At 29.2% G+C, this 17738-nt stretch overlaps 2 protein-coding genes across 2 annotated transcripts; both read left to right on the top strand.

The window, feature by feature from the left end:
* The first annotated feature begins 1970 nt into the window (after positions 1-1970).
* LOC113372620 (phosphatidylserine synthase 1) lies at positions 1971-3965 on the top strand. Its single transcript, XM_026612977.1, is given in 8 exon segments — positions 1971-2343; positions 2418-2676; positions 2735-3045; positions 3111-3236; positions 3238-3363; positions 3422-3644; positions 3713-3803; positions 3869-3965. Coding segments are annotated over 8 exon segments (1350 nt in total). The 5' UTR covers positions 1971-2167; the 3' UTR covers positions 3907-3965.
* A 2393-nt stretch (positions 3966-6358) lies between these two features.
* Positions 6359-14062, top strand: LOC113372309 (sorting nexin-25-like). Its single transcript, XM_026612634.1, has 22 exons — positions 6359-6498; positions 6561-6733; positions 6793-7007; positions 7076-7185; positions 7248-7344; positions 7419-7510; positions 7580-7697; positions 7803-8004; positions 8070-8191; positions 8254-8343; positions 8401-8508; positions 9589-9820; positions 9889-10097; positions 10160-10300; positions 11229-11372; positions 11443-11579; positions 12643-12907; positions 12964-13088; positions 13153-13273; positions 13339-13473; positions 13560-13658; positions 13731-14062. Exons 1-22 carry the CDS (start codon positions 6476-6478, stop codon positions 13812-13814), a joined length of 3042 nt encoding a protein of 1013 aa, XP_026468419.1. The 5' UTR covers positions 6359-6475; the 3' UTR covers positions 13815-14062.
* The last annotated feature ends 3676 nt before the right edge of the window (positions 14063-17738 follow it).

Genomic DNA, 17738 nt, shown 5'->3' with positions numbered 1-17738 from the left:
GATGTTTTCCCCGTAGTGAATTGTACAAAATCATTTTTATGTTTATAGAACATCACTTGCAAATAATAATAATTAAACAAAGTGTGTCTAATACATCAGATTGAAATCACAAAATTGCAAGTAATATTCCATATTTTTGCACACGCGTCTGCTAAAGTAGTACTTGAGATTCACTGAAATTGCAAAAACAATGTTTAGTATCATGTCAATCAAAAATCTTTATTAACTAAATTAACTAAATTGTAAATCATATTATAATAGAATAATGTGTTTAAAATAATGTGTTGAATAATAATGGGTTCAAACTATAGATGTAAGATTCTATAGTAATATTACTATGTAATTGCTTTAAATAAAAAAAATCAAAATTTAGCAGATGCATATGCATAAAATACAAATGATGCACGAGTCAGCAAATATTCACTGAAATACATACAGGCTGTTTTGATTTATACAATACAAATACAAGAAACTATTTGTTATGTGCTTGAGAACATTATCAGAGCAATATTTGTTGTACGATAAAATCCTGTATCTCATTCCAGAGAACTATTCATTGACACGTTGTGTAAAAAGATTGCTTCGACTTACAATGATGTTTCCACATGTTCCATAGAATTAAATCCAAATCTCTTCCTTAAAATGAATCCTCCAAAGCATCTGCTAGAAGATCCAAAGCTGAACTCTTGTAAATCACTTACACCACACTACTTTGATCACTGGCTTTATACATATAATTTATAATTTGCAAATGTCCAAGTGGAGTCTTCGTGATTCAACACACGACTCTTCGCGACGAACACATTAGAGACTTTTGTGAAAGAGAATTTGACAATATACAGATATGTTTCAGAAGTACTTGTAGCCTTACAAACATATTTACATACTTGACAATTGCATATTTGAATATATTATTATATAAAGGATACATTGGAAGCTGCAAATAAAGTATTTGATTATAAAATTAATTAGAATTAAGTGTTGAAAAAAATCATAGGTTAAGACTGAAGGACTTCGACACATATCTGTTCTAAAAACATATTATCGCGCACGAATATTATATCAAATTGATTTGCATCATTAGTAGAACAATGTGATGCAAAAATTAATTAAAACTAATCAGGAATTTGATTGAAAACATTAATTAATTAGCGTGTATGCAACTTCCACAAAAATCACTATATAAAGATGGCCGCCAGCAAAGGCGAACTGTCATGAAGAACTGAACGAAGTGAAGTGAAGTGCAAGTCGAAAGCGCAAAATTCAAATTTCATAAATAAACATAAACATATGTACTAATATTTTTGAACAAATTTGCTTGAAATTATCAAATTGTGTTGTGTTCATTGTAGACCTCATATTTGTAAATGTTCTGATTGCTTTTTCGTGTCACTTCAAATGTTAAATATTTCATTGATTATTTTCACAATCAACAGAAAATCCACAACTGGAGAATAAGCCTGCATACGATCCTTTTGTTTTATTCCTAAAGATTAAATAAATACATTAATATTATACTAATACACTAACAATTTATTATTCAAAGATCTAAATCTTAATAAAATCTAAATCTTTATTGTGTTTGTTTAATTTAATTTTTTGTCTCAAACATATTACAAAACTTAACTTACTTAAATATTATTCATTATCACTATATTTTATATTTAATATTAATTTAATTTATTATAATTTATTAATATAAACATTTTTAAATATATTTGTGTGTATGCACTGGTACATCATGTGTCAACCAAAAAATGTTACCAACATACCTAAAACTAATAGTGTCGAAATTCAATGTAATTAATTAAATTAATATAATAATGTAACTGTTTAAATAATGTTAGTTTACTACAAAGAGTGTAATTATATATTAATTATTAATTATTTTTTAGAGTTTAATAAAAACAAAGCACAAAAAATATTATCAATAAACAGCAACTCATTCACCAGTTTGTAAATTATACATTTCTGTTACAACATCCAAATAATAACTCAGATTTTATCTTGCATAATGAAAATTGTTATTGTTTTTTAATTCACGATAAGGATTATGATAAATATTTCATTAATTATGTCGGTTCATACGTAACATCATATATAACCTATAAAATTGCATTTGGTGAATTTATTTTTTGCAAACTTATTTAAATATAAATTTATAAACATGAAGAGAAGATTGACGAAATCTGAGTCCACTTCGTCTCAAGATAAAGCCGATAGTTTTGTAATAATTAATGAAAGGCCAGTGGATGATATTTCATTAGAGTTCTTTTACAAACCACATAATTTAACATTGCTTGGAGTCTCGATAGCAGCTGTGATATATTCAGCATTTATTAGGTATAATAAAGTAAATATTCTTCCCACTGTTTTTCTAAAATAAATATAAATATCTTGTGTTTTTTTTTTAATAGAAAAGAAGATAATGTCGAGGATAATATATGGGCAGGAATGTGCAGTGTTGTGTTTTTCTTTCTTATAATATCAGTCTTAACTTTTCCCAATGGACCTTTTACAAGACCCCATCCTGCAGTGTGGAGGATAGTGTTCGGATTATCTGTTTTATATTTCCTAGGATTATTGTTTCTGTTATTTCAAAGTTATCAAACAGTTAATGGAATATTATTATGGCTCGATCCAAGTTTGAAGGATTTTCATATAGATATGGAAAAAGTTAGTATATAGTAATAAAACGCAAATGTTTCTTGCAATTTATTTTAACCCTTTTTAGGAATATGGTGTCAACTGTTCAGACATAACATTTGAACGTGTCTGGTCTCATGTAGATGTTTTTGCCTGGGGTCATTTCCTTGGCTGGATGTTCAAAGCTGTTCTAATCAGGCACATGGGTATCCTTTGGGCGATATCAGCAATGTGGGAAATTACAGAAATTGCATTTGCTCATCTTCTTCCAAATTTCGTGGAGTGTTGGTGGGATGCTTTAATTCTAGATGTTGTTTTATGCAACGGCTTTGGAATCTGGTGTGGATTGAAAATTTGTAAAATGTTGGAAATGAGGGAATACAAATGGGTCAGCATAAAGTAAGGATAATAAATACTTATTAGTATTTGTAATGGACATATTGTTGATGTTTTTGTTGTTTTAGGGACATATCATCTACTTCTGGTAAAATAAAAAGGGCAGTCTTACAATTCACTCCAGGAAGTTGGACGCATGTGCGTTGGCTTGATCCCAATTGCACCTATATGAGATTCTTTGCTTATGCCAAATGGTGATTTCTGGCAGATATCAGAATTGAATACATTCTTCCTTAAACACATTTTTGAAATGCCTCCAAATCATCCATTGGTTTTTGCCCGTTTGGTTTTGATTATAGTCATTGTTGCTCCATCAGTTAGGTTAGTCACATATGAGAATTAATAAATTCAGGTTTACAACTTATATATTATATTTTAGGCAATATTACACGTATGTCACGGATGCCAGATGCAAACGTGTAGGAACTCAATGTTTGATTTACGGTGCAATAATGATTTTAGAAGCCATACTATGTTTTAAGAATGGAGGCGAATTATTTGAGCGAACACAAGCTTTGAATATTATTTTATGGTTACTCATACAAATGGTAGTTTCTGTACTGTGTGTATACGGATGTGTTGTATGGCATAAGTATTTTAATGTTAGTACTTTTAAAACATAATTGAAGTACTTTATTTTCATTTACTACATTTGATTGTACAATTGCAGACAGAGATTGACACGTCAAGAGAACAGTCTCCAGTGAAACAGGGTCGACCTAATGATAAAAAAGTATTTGTGGAGTCTATTTCTATAGAAGGTATATCTAAATATTAATAATATATTATTATTTTAAAAAATAACATTTAATCTTGCATTTTTTAGACAACTTGGATCATACCAAATCTGAAAAAGAAGATTAATAGATATAATTATTATTAAATTATATGTACATATGTCAAAAGCGACAAACAAAGCTGCAAATTTAAATCCTAATCTATTTAATGATCATTATTCTTTTATAATCAACAATTGTTTTGCAGGTACAGTTAATTACAAAACGTTTGATATTGCTTGCATCATAGTTTATAATTAAAGTATGATATTGTAGAAAATGTTTTTTAATTATTAATATTAAGAGTGACATGTACAAAAACAAAGTTTTTTTTATAAAATAAGGGACAAAGAATTTGTTCTAGTCATTAAAAAACTTGTAACTCTGTCTTCTTCAAATTACATTTTAATTATGTATTTTATAAAAAGGCAAAATAAACATGAAAATATGGTAGTAGATAGTTTTTGTATATTGATACACAAATAAGTGCACAACGTTTTTTTTACAGAAATTTGAGACCTTGTAAAAATAGTGAAAACAAATTTGTAAATTCAATACATAAAATTAAAGCATCAAAGAGGAGTCCCTATATCAACTGTATAGTGTAATATATTGTTTGAAAGATATTTACAAAAACCTAGAAAAATGTCCGCAACTACAAGGTTAGTCTAGCATTTAAATAAGGCGCCTTAATTTTTTTTATTAAATTTTAAATAACACTATAATTATATGTATGTATTATTTAACAATTCAGAATTTTAGAAGCCTGTGAAATATTTATTTGTGTTTTCTTGTGTTGAATGGATTTTTAAATAAATTTTAGTTTACAACTTTACTTCCGCCGTTTTTACAATACGATTCCTTTACAAAAACGGCGGAAGCAAAGTTGTACAACTGACAGATGATAACCTGTTGGCCATTTGTATTTACTGTCAAATTCGAAGTGTCAGTGATTAAACATTTTGAACAATGATAATTCAAATATCATTAACAAAATGTTACTAAAATATGTAAATTATTTCTTAAAAGTGTTTCAGATGCATTACGATAATAATTAAGAAGTTTATTGACAATTTGAATTGAAAGTTGTCAAAATGAGCGTCGCCTATTTCAAGGTTAGGCGTAAACAAAATTATATTTTATTATATAGATAACATAAAATTAACTGAATTATTATAAAAATTAATATTTTTAAATTAACGGTTATGCATATACCCACTTATTGTTGCCTTATTACTGAAAAACCAAATTTGAAAAAAATCAATACATATATTGACAAAAAATTGGATGAATTTTAAATTTTATATACATAAACTTTAATATATATATATATATATATATATATATATATATATATATATATATATATATATATATATATATACTATTGGTGATATGTCTGCTTAAAAATGTTCTGATCAATAAATCTCTGATTCGAATAAAAATTTAAATCAATTAAAACCAAACTTATAAGCAAATATAATTTTGCAGATTTTATCATAACTGGATTTGCCATTACTGCTTCTGTATTTTCAAGAATATGTTTTTTACATGATTAATTAGTAAATAGTATACTTGTATTTCTAGAATGTGTAGCTCGAAAAGCACTCTTAATGAAACAATCATCTTATTACCATTGATATATTGTGGGTCTTATTAATAATGTTATTAATAATTAGAAAAAAAAACACAGATTGCTTCATAACAATATATTACAATATGTGTCTGTATTTCAATTACTACTTCCTTAAGATTAATAAAGATTGCTACTTACTATTAACTCGACTATGGTTTACAACCCCATAGCTTTATAATAATTGATTCTATGAAAATTTTAAATTGAAACTTCTTTACCATAACACTCAACACTTCTTATAAACTTTCTTGGTTTATTTTAATATAAGGCAATAGCAATCTGAATAGAGTAATATGTGATATAAATATTTATATCTCTGAAACACATATTTATTAATAAATAATTTAAATAATTAATAAAATTCAGTATTAATATTATTATATACATATATACATATATGTATATAAATATGTAATATTATATATATATATATATATATATATATATATATATATATATATACTCGTATATAAATGGTTTTTCTTTACAGGATAATCAGAACTTTGTGATTGTGATATCAATCCTTGTAGCATTTATCGCTGGCATTTTGCACTTCTACACTAACATTTTATATTTGTTATTTTATACATTCCTAATCGGATGTGTCATTGTGACAATAACTCTTTTTGCATTTTTAATCTACTGTAACGATAAGAGACCTTACAAGAAAAATAATCAGATTCTGAGTGAAGAATACGAAGAAAAAATTCAGAGTCTGCATGGACTGATAGTAGATTCTCATAAAATTCGCAAAAGGGACAAAGATGTATTGATTCACTTGCCTGTTATTTATGGAAGGACCATTGATTCTTTACTTGAACAGCTGACAGATAATATTTTGAGAGATTTTTTGATTGTGTATTTGAAAGCTATAAATTTGGAAACTGATGCGTTGAATGTAAACTTGAGGGAAGATTTTTGGAGTGCTTTGATTCATCTCAATAAACGGTTGGGAAGAATTGATTGGACTAAATTGTTAGTTCAAGATGTTGTGACAAAAGTTACTGTACATTTTGAAAAAATGAGGATTGCGCAAAGCAGAGCGTACGTATTTTTGTCTCATCACTTTGTAACAGACATATATTTATCGTTTTATCAATTTTTAGTTCCGATACAAATTTTGTGCCAGTTTTTTTTATGCTGCCGTACCTGAAAGACGCCAAACAAGAGACAGAGCACCTTCGCAAAATTGCCAATATGTGTGTGCGTTATTTATTGCCAAAAGATTATTACAGAACACCTTTGAAATTATTTCTTAGAGAAGTATTAGCCACAAAGGGTAAATCAAATTTAAACTCACTGTGCTAACAAAGTGCTAATACTATAATTATATTTTAGTTTTTTATCCGGCCATAACATTGCTCACAAATCCAGACTACATTAATAAGAAAATCATCACGTATTTAGAATCCAGGCAGCATGAAAAGGCTTTACAGCAAAAGACCTTTGAGTATGCTTCAAATTTTGAGGAATTCATAAAAATTATTAACAATACAACTGATCTCGACGAGTTGAAAAGATATAGAAACCACATTGTCAATGAAATTATGGAGGTATAATTGATAAAAATATCTACTCATTAGATAAAATAGACAAGAAATTAAGTTATTTTTAATTATAGGCTACTGCAATGCAAAACCAACAAAGATCAAAAGGTTTGGATCCCGATTTGGAAAAACTAAATGCTGGACAAAGCAAATCTGATATTAATGCTGCAAAAAAGTTAAAACAGTATGTATAAAAAATTTAAATACATTATATATATATATATATATATATATATTCTTTTAAAGATATATCGGCCAATTGACTTTAGCAAAAATACAATGCGAAAAAGTTCTCAAAAAATTAGGATATGATATTGATCTTCCCAGCAACGAAGATGAAAAGGTAACATCATAAAGGCAATTATTTCAAACATTTATAAAAGACTATAACCTAAATAAATTTTATATTAATTTTAGATTTTTACATTGTCAAACATTTTAGAAACAGTATGTGGTCGAAAGCATTTTTCCATGTTTTTAGAAACCGTCAACAGTAGTGGTTTACTGGGGTAAGAACATTTATATAAATACCAATATAGGTTTTCATAAGGAACTACAATTTGATTAAACAAAAACAGGTTCTACTCTGCAGTGGAAGAATTGCGATGTGCTCCTAAGAGCTCTTGGCATCAATTAGGGGTTGAAATATATTATACTTATATCAGATCACCATCTGCAGAGATAAAAGTGGATAAGGTAAATATAAGTAATTGTAACTTATACAGAAAATCATTTCTCTTGTCCTGGGTGAGGTTCTTCTTGTTATTTTCTATCTATTATCTTCTCATTTAAAATTTAAAGGAAATGAGGAAAAAGATAGACGCCTTTGTCCTGGGAAATAGCGGACCAGAAGTCCTTTACGATCTTCAATGCACCGTTCTAACAACCCTAAAAGAAAAGTACTACCCTCCGTTCCTATTGAGCACTCAATATAATCAACTAAAAGAAGTGATCCAGCGAGATTTTATAGCAGACAGTCCACAGAATGAAGGCATTCTTAACGGTCTCATTTTAAACACAATATTAACAACAAAATCAGGCATAAATATTCATTTATTAATTTTGCAGAAGATGCTGATGCTGATATACAAAATTCAACATGCGAGGAAAGTAATGAAAATTTGTATGAAGGTGTTGTGTGTTTAGGAGATCACTCTAATTATGCAAGAATGAAATTGGAACAGTTGCAGGTATAATAAAAAATTACTAATTAAAGTTTGTAGTGGATTCAGTGATCAAAATTTTATTACAGGAAAAGCTGGATAATAAGACTCAGGCTTTGCAAGCGCTTAGATCATCAATTAAACCGGAGTCTAAAGTTTTGAGCATCTTGGAAAATGAGGTAATTAATAATAAATGTAAAGTTGTAATAGTTTTTATAATATTTTTTCGTGACTAGATGGAGTGGCTCAAAAGCGAAAGGCGTCAATTGGAATCACATTTGGCTAGGACAGAATTATGGGGCGAGAACTTGGGAAAATGGAGAGCGACTGTACAAAACGTGGAGGTTGGTAGATTTTTATTTTAAACCTATTTTTGGAGTAAACAATTTATTAACTTCCCGTAGGATAAGTTATAGTAATGGACCGAAAATAAAATTTTTCAAAAGGTCAATTTTTTTCAAAAATTTAAAAAATCTCAAAACTCGATTTTTTAAAGAAAATTGAATCTTTTTTAACTTCGCGTATAGGGCAAGTTATAGTATTCGCAAAAAAATCGAAAATATAAATTTTTATATATCTTTACGTTTCAAAACCTTCTGAACATTTTGGCATACCTTAGAAAAAATGGATGTGTGTGTGTGTGTGTGCGGATACAAATTTTCGTCGACGATTTCGGGAACACCGATCAACCGATTTGAATAATTAAAAAAACATTCGATTCGTATTGATAAGGAGACGTGCTGATTAGTTTTTGGCGAAGGCAGGTCTAGCCGTTCCGAAGATATGGGCAAAAAGTGCCAAAAACGGTAACTCAGTTTTTAAGAGAACGGAGCGTCCGATTTGAATAATTCAAAAAACATTTTACTTGTATTAACAAGATGAAATGATCAAATTTTCATGAAGGCAGGTCTAACGGTTTCGGAGATCTAGTAAAAAAAGTAAAAAAAAAATGCCATTTGATGGTCAAGAATGATCATTAGACATATGCACATCAAATTATCAGATATTTTATAGAGATTTTAACAATAAGTATAAATTTTGTTTACATTCCTATGGGTTCCGTACTAATGTTTATCCGTTAGACGGCGACGCGGCGCTTACGCGCTTCGATATTTCGTCTCTATGCAGTTAAAGAAGTACGATTGCTTTGAAAAAAAGTTCAGAATTTCCAAAATATTTCAAAATAAATTTTTCTTCAAAAAGTCTTTTTTTTTTCAAAAAAAAGTAAATTTTTGTCAAAATTTATAGTTTCTCAAAAATCTAATTTTTCAGAGCAATTTTTTTTCAAAAATGTTAATCTTTTTAAAAAAAAAAAATTTTGGTACGGAAAGTTCCAGCAATTTGCCTTAAGGCACAATGCCATACACCACTAGTTAAAAAATTTTAATTGCCTTGCACCACTAGTTTATCTTTTATTATTTCAGGTGCCAGATGAAAGATCACCACCACAATTTGTACTAGTTGTACATGCCACAGAAAAAAGTGCAAAAGACGAAAATCTTGAATTCAATAACACCTCACCGACTGATAAATCTAACGAAGCAGATACAAGTCCAGCCAATGCGGATACTAGTCCAGCCTTTATGACTGCCCGTGACTTTTTATCATCAAGAGACTTCATAACATCATGTGTATCACTAATTTCACGCGATAAAGGTATAAAATAAACCAATAAAACAAACAGTGTTTCATCAAACAATCATCATATAAATAATCATCCAAAGGTGATACATCAACTCCAGTCAATACAAACGAACCTGCAGAAATTGCCTGCACGAACGGAAAGGATGTATCAACAAAAGTGTCTGATCAAGTTGATGAAAAGAATTTAGACAAGTCTTGTGAAATAGAGCCTGCAAAACGTGATCCAGTGGTATCAAGTGAAATAAGGAAAAGGCGCACTGATAGGAGAAGGATTGATAGTGCTTATGAGGTATTTATTAATTAAATAATACTTGTTAAAATTACTGGTACAAAATGTGGTTTTTCCTACAGGTCATGGGTACAATAGCAGACTCGGTTGTAAGCGGTGATGATGGCAATACGACAAACATTAACAAACCAAATAGACATGAAGAGATGAGAGGTGATATTTGTACAGGATGGGTGGTACTGAGATCTTTGACACAGTTTCAGGTATTTGTAATTTACATAAGTTTAACATACCACTGACACCTAATTTACTTCCCGTAGGGTAAGTCATTGTAATCGTTTAAAAATCGCAAATGAAAATTTTTGCATATCTTTACGTTTCAGGCGTTTCTGAACATTTTGGCTTACCTCAGAAAAAATGGATGTATGTATGTGTGTGTGTGCGTATGTGTGGATACAATTTTTCGTCCACGTTTTCGGGCGCACGGATCAACCGATTCGAATGGTTCAAATAACATTCGATTCCTATTGATAGGGAGATGTGCTGATTAGTTTTTGGCTAAGGCAGGTCGAGTAGTTAAGGAGATAAAGAGCAAGGAGTGCAGAAAATAGAAATCGAGATTTTGAGGGAATGGAGCATCCGATTCGAATGATTAAAAAAACTTTCAATTCGTAATTACGGGGCAGAAGTGGTGATTAGTTTTTGGCAAAGATAGGTCCAGCCGTTTCGGAGATAAAGCGCTAAATGTGCAAAAAATGGAAGTTTTTGAGTGAACTAAGCGTTCGATTTGGAGCACTTTTTCAATTTTGTGAAAAATGTGAAAATGCCGCTGTGCTTATAAGCACAGTAAAAGTAAAAATGTCGCACAGAATTATTTGCAAATGCGTTTAGACTGTGACTATACGGGAGCACTTTTTTATTTTGTGCAAATTAGACAACTAAACTATTTTTTTGAAATTGAATTCGAAATGAAATGACGATAATGTTCTGGAGATAAATTGATTTATGATTCACATTTGATTTGCTCAGATAAAACAATTAAGATAGCAAAAATAATGAAAGTTACAGTATTGTAATAATATATATGAAAACGTTTAAAATTTCTCGAATATTTCATTACGGTACGGCAAGTTCCAGCAATTTGCCTTAAGGCACGATACCATGTACAACTAGCTTAATTTTTCTTTTAAGGATCTACATAGAAAACTTCGTCCTTTGTGCTCCGAGTTGAAAAACATTGAACTACCAAGCAGTAATGCTTTTAAATTATTATTTGGCAAAACTGATAAAGCAACGTTGGACAAGGCAAAGCATCAGATCCAAAAATATTTAGAGGTAATAAAATAATAATAAAATTTGATTGTACGGAATAAAAATTTCGAGAGAATTATATGTTTGTTTTTAGTTTGTTTTGACTGAAGAGCATTTATACCAAAGTGAGTCCTTGTATACATTTCTGAGCCCCAGTTCAGAACATCTCAAAATACGAAACAACACATCACCAAAGAAATCAAGATTCTCTATATCCACTTTACTCAAAAGGTAACTAAAAAATTACCCCAAGTAGTCCAGTCATTTGGTCGTTTTGCCGGTACAGTACTCCGGGAATTCTGAAAATTGGTAATCTTATAGATTTCGAGGTGCTCTTTACGAAAATCAACTTTGCCACCTCAAATTTGAACGGCAAGTTGCCGCCATGGCGTCAAAAAACAGCTTTTTTAAAATATCTCCTTTCTGGCTCATTCTACGATAAAAGTATCTACGTACGAATTAAACAAGATAAAATTTCCTACAATTCTTTAGAAAACCGTTTTTTTGTAAAATTGATAGTTTGAGAGTACGGCCGCCTCAAAGTCTTTGCTGCTCTTGCCGTATTATCAAATCTCTCCATATACGACAGCACTTTGAACTTGACCACATTCTCTCTAATAAATAAATATTTTCAATGTTAAATTAAGCGAATAAGATCTAGAAATAAAATAATTGGTTTAACGAAATAAAAGATATATTGAATAAATTATAGAAAGCTTTCTCTAGTTTAATTTTGTTTATAGCTACTTTGCTATTGAAGCTATGTCAAAAAATCAGCAAAAGACAAAAATATTTGAATTATTTTATTTCCTGATCTTATTCTCTCAATTTAACATTGAAAATATTTATTTATTAGAGAGAATGTGGTCAAGATCAAAATGCTGTCATATATGGAGAGATTTGATACTACGGCAAGAGCAGCAAAGACTTTGAGGTGGCCGTACTCTCAAACCATCAATTTTACAAAAAAACGGTTTTCTAAAGAATTGTAGGAAATTTTATCTAGTTTAATTCGTACATAGATACTTTTATCGTACAATCAGCCAGAAAGAAGATATTTTTAAAAAGCTGTTTTTTGACGCCATTTTTCCTATATGGCGGCAACTTGCCTTTCAAATTTGAGGTGGCAAAGTTGATTTTCGTAAAGAGCACCTCGAAATCTATAAGATTACCAATTTTCAGAATTCCCGGAGTACTGTACCGGCAACAGCCTTTTTTTGCACCAAATGACTGGACTAAAGTGTTAATTCTTGTTACATAATTTCATTCGTGTTAAATATTTCATTTTCCTTAGTGCTGGTATAAATACTAACAATCAAGTCATGGGATCTAGTGACAAAAAACACTCTTCAAGTTCCGGACAAGGTTCTGGTACATCTGGGGATTTTGAGCAACAAACTGAGATATCACAATATTTAGACGGGTGTCTTGATAATTTAACAGCACCCGGTGCAAGTAATGCAAATGGAAGTGGTTCTAATTTAAATCTGAACTTTCTTTCCATGATGAATGGAACTTCAGGCACTGCTAGTACTAGTTTAACTAGCGACAATGAAAAGGTAGTAGCAATACATACATACATTTTGTTTATTAATAAATTTTGTTATTAATTTAGGATACAATAGCGGAACCATTGTTTACACTGATGAGTGAAGTATTTGATATGAAAGGTGTATTTATGTGGTTCCGTAGAAGTCTTATATCGTTTGTGCAAGTTACTTATGGAAGTACCATCAACAGGTAATAAATATTCCAAACTATTAACAGCCCATACCAAATACCACTATAACTATTACCATTTTAGGCAAATACGAGACATGATAGCCTATTTGCATTCAGAATCAATGCTGCACTATTACCTATCGAACTTTATTAAATCTTGGTGGCCTGGAGGTGAACTGTGTTTATACGAAGATAAAAATAAAGTAAGATTTATAAGAATAATGTTATTTTTATTTATTTGTTTAATTTTTTATTTATTTTATTCCAGGATGCATCACCATGTGAAGAAAGTAATGTGAAAAATGATTCTCCTGTATCGGATTCTGTGATTGTAGATAAAGTAGATTCACCTGAAGCTAGAAGACTGATCGCTAATACATTGCTCTTAGAAAACATTCCACAAGTATGGAAAAAATAAATATTCATGTATACTGTTTGTATTTATATTAAAATATTTTAATTTAATATATGTACATTTTATCTATTTAGATGTTAGTAAACTTACTAGGACAAAGAACAGCAAAACGAGGAGTTGGTAAAATTTTTGATATTTTACAAGATGTACGAGCCAACAAACAATTATTTTATGTAAGTATATATATATATATATATATATATATATATATATCATGATTATTAATATTATTACCATTTTAGGAGATTTTGGAGCTCGTTATCGTAGAGTTGTTTCCAGAAATTCAAAAGCAACGAAAAGTTTATTCTGCAACTCAAGAAACTGCATGATGATGGAAAAACTGCATTATGTGGCTACTTACATTCCATATATGTGATATTTCAAATGTATATTTTGTGGGGATGTGTAAAACCAAATATTAATCTAAATTTTAAACCAAAGCAACCAATTATTTGCAGAGAGCAATTAAAAATTAGAAAGGATGTTATTTTAAAACCATGACATGTAAGAAATTATCTGTGTAACTCACTTTATATAAAGAATTTAATTGCATTTTATAATTATTATTAATAATTGATGGACACTTATATACCTATTACGGTGGGTCAAACTTTTTTTTGCCATTGAGCTACATTGTTTGTTATTCTTTGTAGAAGCATAGTTTAGTTAATATATTAAAGTTTTTTCTTCGTATATTTGAATATTAAGTCACAAGAAAATCAGGGTTATTCATATAGTCAAAACGAACCCCATATAAACATTTCAATGTGCCTCAAAAGCCAAAAAAATTGACCAACCTTTATTATTGTTTATTATACTATTTATAATATTATTACATTTACTATCCCCAAACTATGTATTAATAGCTAAAAGCTTTAATTAATTTAATTTTATTTACGCTTTATATCTTGTTCATTTCACATGATTCAAAAATGGTAATAATAATATTAAAAAAATAATGGCTTCTCACAATTTGCAAACCCAGTGAAAGTGAAACGATTGTTAGTATTTGTACTCAATATAGATTTATGATTATTATAATAATCACCTTTGCATATAGAATATACGAATTGTATCCATTTGTAGTATATATATGTATCCTCTATCATATTTTGTAAATATAAAAATATATATATTATGTACTGTTTATATGATGTGTTATTTATTATCAAATGATAATTAAAAACATAAACTTCTTCTTTATTTATTCAGGAAAACTTTATTTATTATAGACTTATGTAAATATGATTTTATTTTTCTGGACTAAAAGCTACTTTCATTTTTAAAAAAATTTCAAATCTTTAAATAATTTTCAAAAATTTAAAATTTCAAAAAAAATCTCTGAGCTTTTAAAAAAATTAAATTATGATACCGGAAGTTCCAGCAATTTGTCTTCAGACACGATGCCATGCACCATTATATATATATATATATATATGTATATACAGTGCTGGATTTACAGTAAGGGCAATCGGGGCTACTGCCCAGGGCGGCAAAATTTGGATAGTGAGAAAAAAATTCTGTACAATATGAACAACTATTTTAACAACATTTTTTATTTCAAGAAATATAATTAACCGAACATAATACGATTGCAATGCAAAATTTGGGTTGCGATAACTAAAATTTATTATTTTGTCTTGCCTCTCCCTCTCCATACATAAATTATCAAATTGGTTAATAAGTTATGAAATTTGGCAATTTGGCTAATATAAAGATCCGTAAACAAGCTGAAAGTTTAAGAAAAATATGTTCTTCTGTTCAGGAGCCCTCTTAAAATGACGAATTTGTGCACTTACAAGCTTATCGCGTCGAAAAAAATTTAAACTAGTGACTCATGGCATTGTGCCTTAAGACAAATTACTGAAACATCCCGTACTGAAAACTACATTTTATAAAGAGCTTTAAAATTTTTTGAAAAATGAAACAAAAAGACTTTTAAAACACATTTTTTGTATTTTGAAATTTTTCGAAAATTATGAACTTTTTGCAAAGCAATCGCGCTGCGTAGCTGTTTCAGAGAAGAAATATCAAAACTCAATTACCATTTTTTGTAATTGCCTGTACCAAAAGCTAATCAGCATGTCTCCTCATCAATACAAATCTAATATTTTTTAATTATTCAAGTCGATTTCGAGAACACGGATCAACCGATTTAATAATTTAATTTCCTATCAATTCCTATTGATAAGGAGACGTACTGATTAGTTATTGGCTAAGGCAGGTCCAACTGTTTTGAAGATACGAGCTAAAATGCCAAAAATGATAATTCAGTTTTTGAGAACAAAAGCGTCCAATATAATTCAAAAAAATTTACAGAAAATTTGTGGTGGGCAGGTTTAGCGGTTTCGATGATCCAATAAAAAAATTTGAAAAAGAAACATTAGGCGGACAAAAGTGTTCATAAGACATATGCACATTAAATTATCGGATATTTTAACGATATTATGATAATGAGTATGAATTTTGTTTACTTTTATATGCGTTCTGTAACATTGTTCATCCGTTAGACTGCGACGCGGCGCGTACGCGCTTCTATATTGTGTTCCTACGAAGCAGAAGCAGCGCGATTGCTTTAAAAAAAAGTTCGAAAGTTTCGGGGCGGCATTTTTGTCAGTGCCCCGGGGCGCCAAATTTCTAAATCCGGCCCTGTTTATATATATATATATATATATATATATATATATATATATATATATTATGTTACATAGGTATTTCGTAGTGTGCGCGCGATCAATAGAGTAAAACAGAGGTTTCCGGAAGCACACGAAGTACAAGGAAATTAAATTTTTTATTTGCGGCAAATTCAAAAACGAGCTTTCACATTTTTTTTTATTTTATTTAATATATTAATAACAAACAAAAGTAGTACTTCATTAAATACTCTTTTAAATAAAAACCCAAGCTTGATACAGATATAATTAGCAAAATCTACAATATATATGAAAACCAGGAAACTAAAATACTAGCGAATTTTGTATTAAAAAAATCTATTTATAAAAAGCTTCAGGTTTAGCCTACAACATTCAGGCATAACCAAGCAGTATATATTATCAATTACAATTACTTCATCTATCAATTACTTCGATTAATAAGTGTTTCGAGTGTTTTTCATAATAAATATAAATATTTTATTGATTATTATTGGACAATGTTTAAAGTTTCGCTGCTGCCGAGTTGTAAAGTAAAGCCAAAGCCAAAGCCAAAGCGCAGCGCGCGCTCGTTCTAATTTTCACGGAAAATTGCGAAAAGCATTCGGCAACGTTCGGCTGCGGTGAACGGATGGCGGACAGGCATTGGCGTAGGAGAGGAAGATGATAAATTTAATAATACAAATTAAATTTATTATAAATACAAATTAATTTATTATTTGAAATTATTATGTTCAAAATTCTATTTCTGCTCAGTTTGCGAGTATAAATATCTAAACAAACTAAAACTATTTTCTAATAATACATACGAATATAAATAGGGTACATACACCAGGTTAAAGTTTTTTCTAAGTTTTGTCCATCTGTCTGTTTGTTCCAAAACTGCTGGACCGATTTTGCACTTCATCTTATCTTAATAAGATTTTATCTTATTTTAATAATATTGTAATATTTTATATCTTGTAAATTTATCTTATTTTAATTCAAACTATTTTTTTCCCTTCTAGTAATAATTATAAATAATTATAACTAATGATATTTCAGTTATAATTATAAAAGAAATTGATCAAATCATTATAGGTCATTTTACTGAAGGTCAAAATAAGGTTAACGCAGTAAACAGATGTGTGCAGGTCCGTCATTTTTGACAGGTGATAAAATTATACTATCATAAAATTTTTGTTTGCGTTGTTATTATCGACTAATCGTTATTAGTGTGGGCTAAACTGTATACTTTTAATATTTTATACGTTTATTAATGTTATTTGTATTTTAATTTTAACTTTGCAACTTAGTTCATGTAATTCTTAGAAATATAAAATAAAGCTCTATATTCTAACTCAACTTCATTAAGATTTATTTATTTATTTTTTATGTAAACATGTCAAAACGTCATTTTTTGATTTATTACCTTTTGTATTCTGTTTATAAAATACGAATAGCGAAAGTTACAGTATTTGTAATAATCTAATTGAAAAGATTTAAAATTCCTCGAAATTTTCATTATGATAAGGTAAGATCCCATGCACGACTAGTTTTTTTTTTATTGTACAGAATTTACATATTTTCAATATTTTTATTTCGATTGAGTGTTGTCCGCCT

This window comes from Ctenocephalides felis, unplaced genomic scaffold (genome assembly GCF_003426905.1).
Source record: "Ctenocephalides felis isolate EL2017-DRISC unplaced genomic scaffold, ASM342690v1 CF-g0.4_SCAFFOLD_01604, whole genome shotgun sequence".
Lineage (NCBI taxonomy): Eukaryota > Metazoa > Arthropoda > Insecta > Siphonaptera > Pulicidae > Ctenocephalides > Ctenocephalides felis.
The sequence above is the reverse complement of the archived record's forward strand: the minus strand, read 5'-3'. Positions and strand labels throughout refer to the sequence as shown.

Excerpts from the sequence above, each read along its gene's own strand:
- LOC113372309 (XM_026612634.1), top strand. The coding sequence starts at position 6,476 with ATGAGGATTGCGCAAAGCAGAGC. Across the intron at positions 10,301-11,228 it reads GATCTTTGACACAGTTTCAG|GATCTACATAGAAAACTTCG; the intron begins GTATTTGTAATT and ends TTTTCTTTTAAG. Across the intron at positions 13,659-13,730 it reads CCAACAAACAATTATTTTAT|ATTTTGGAGCTCGTTATCGT; the intron begins GTAAGTATATAT and ends CCATTTTAGGAG.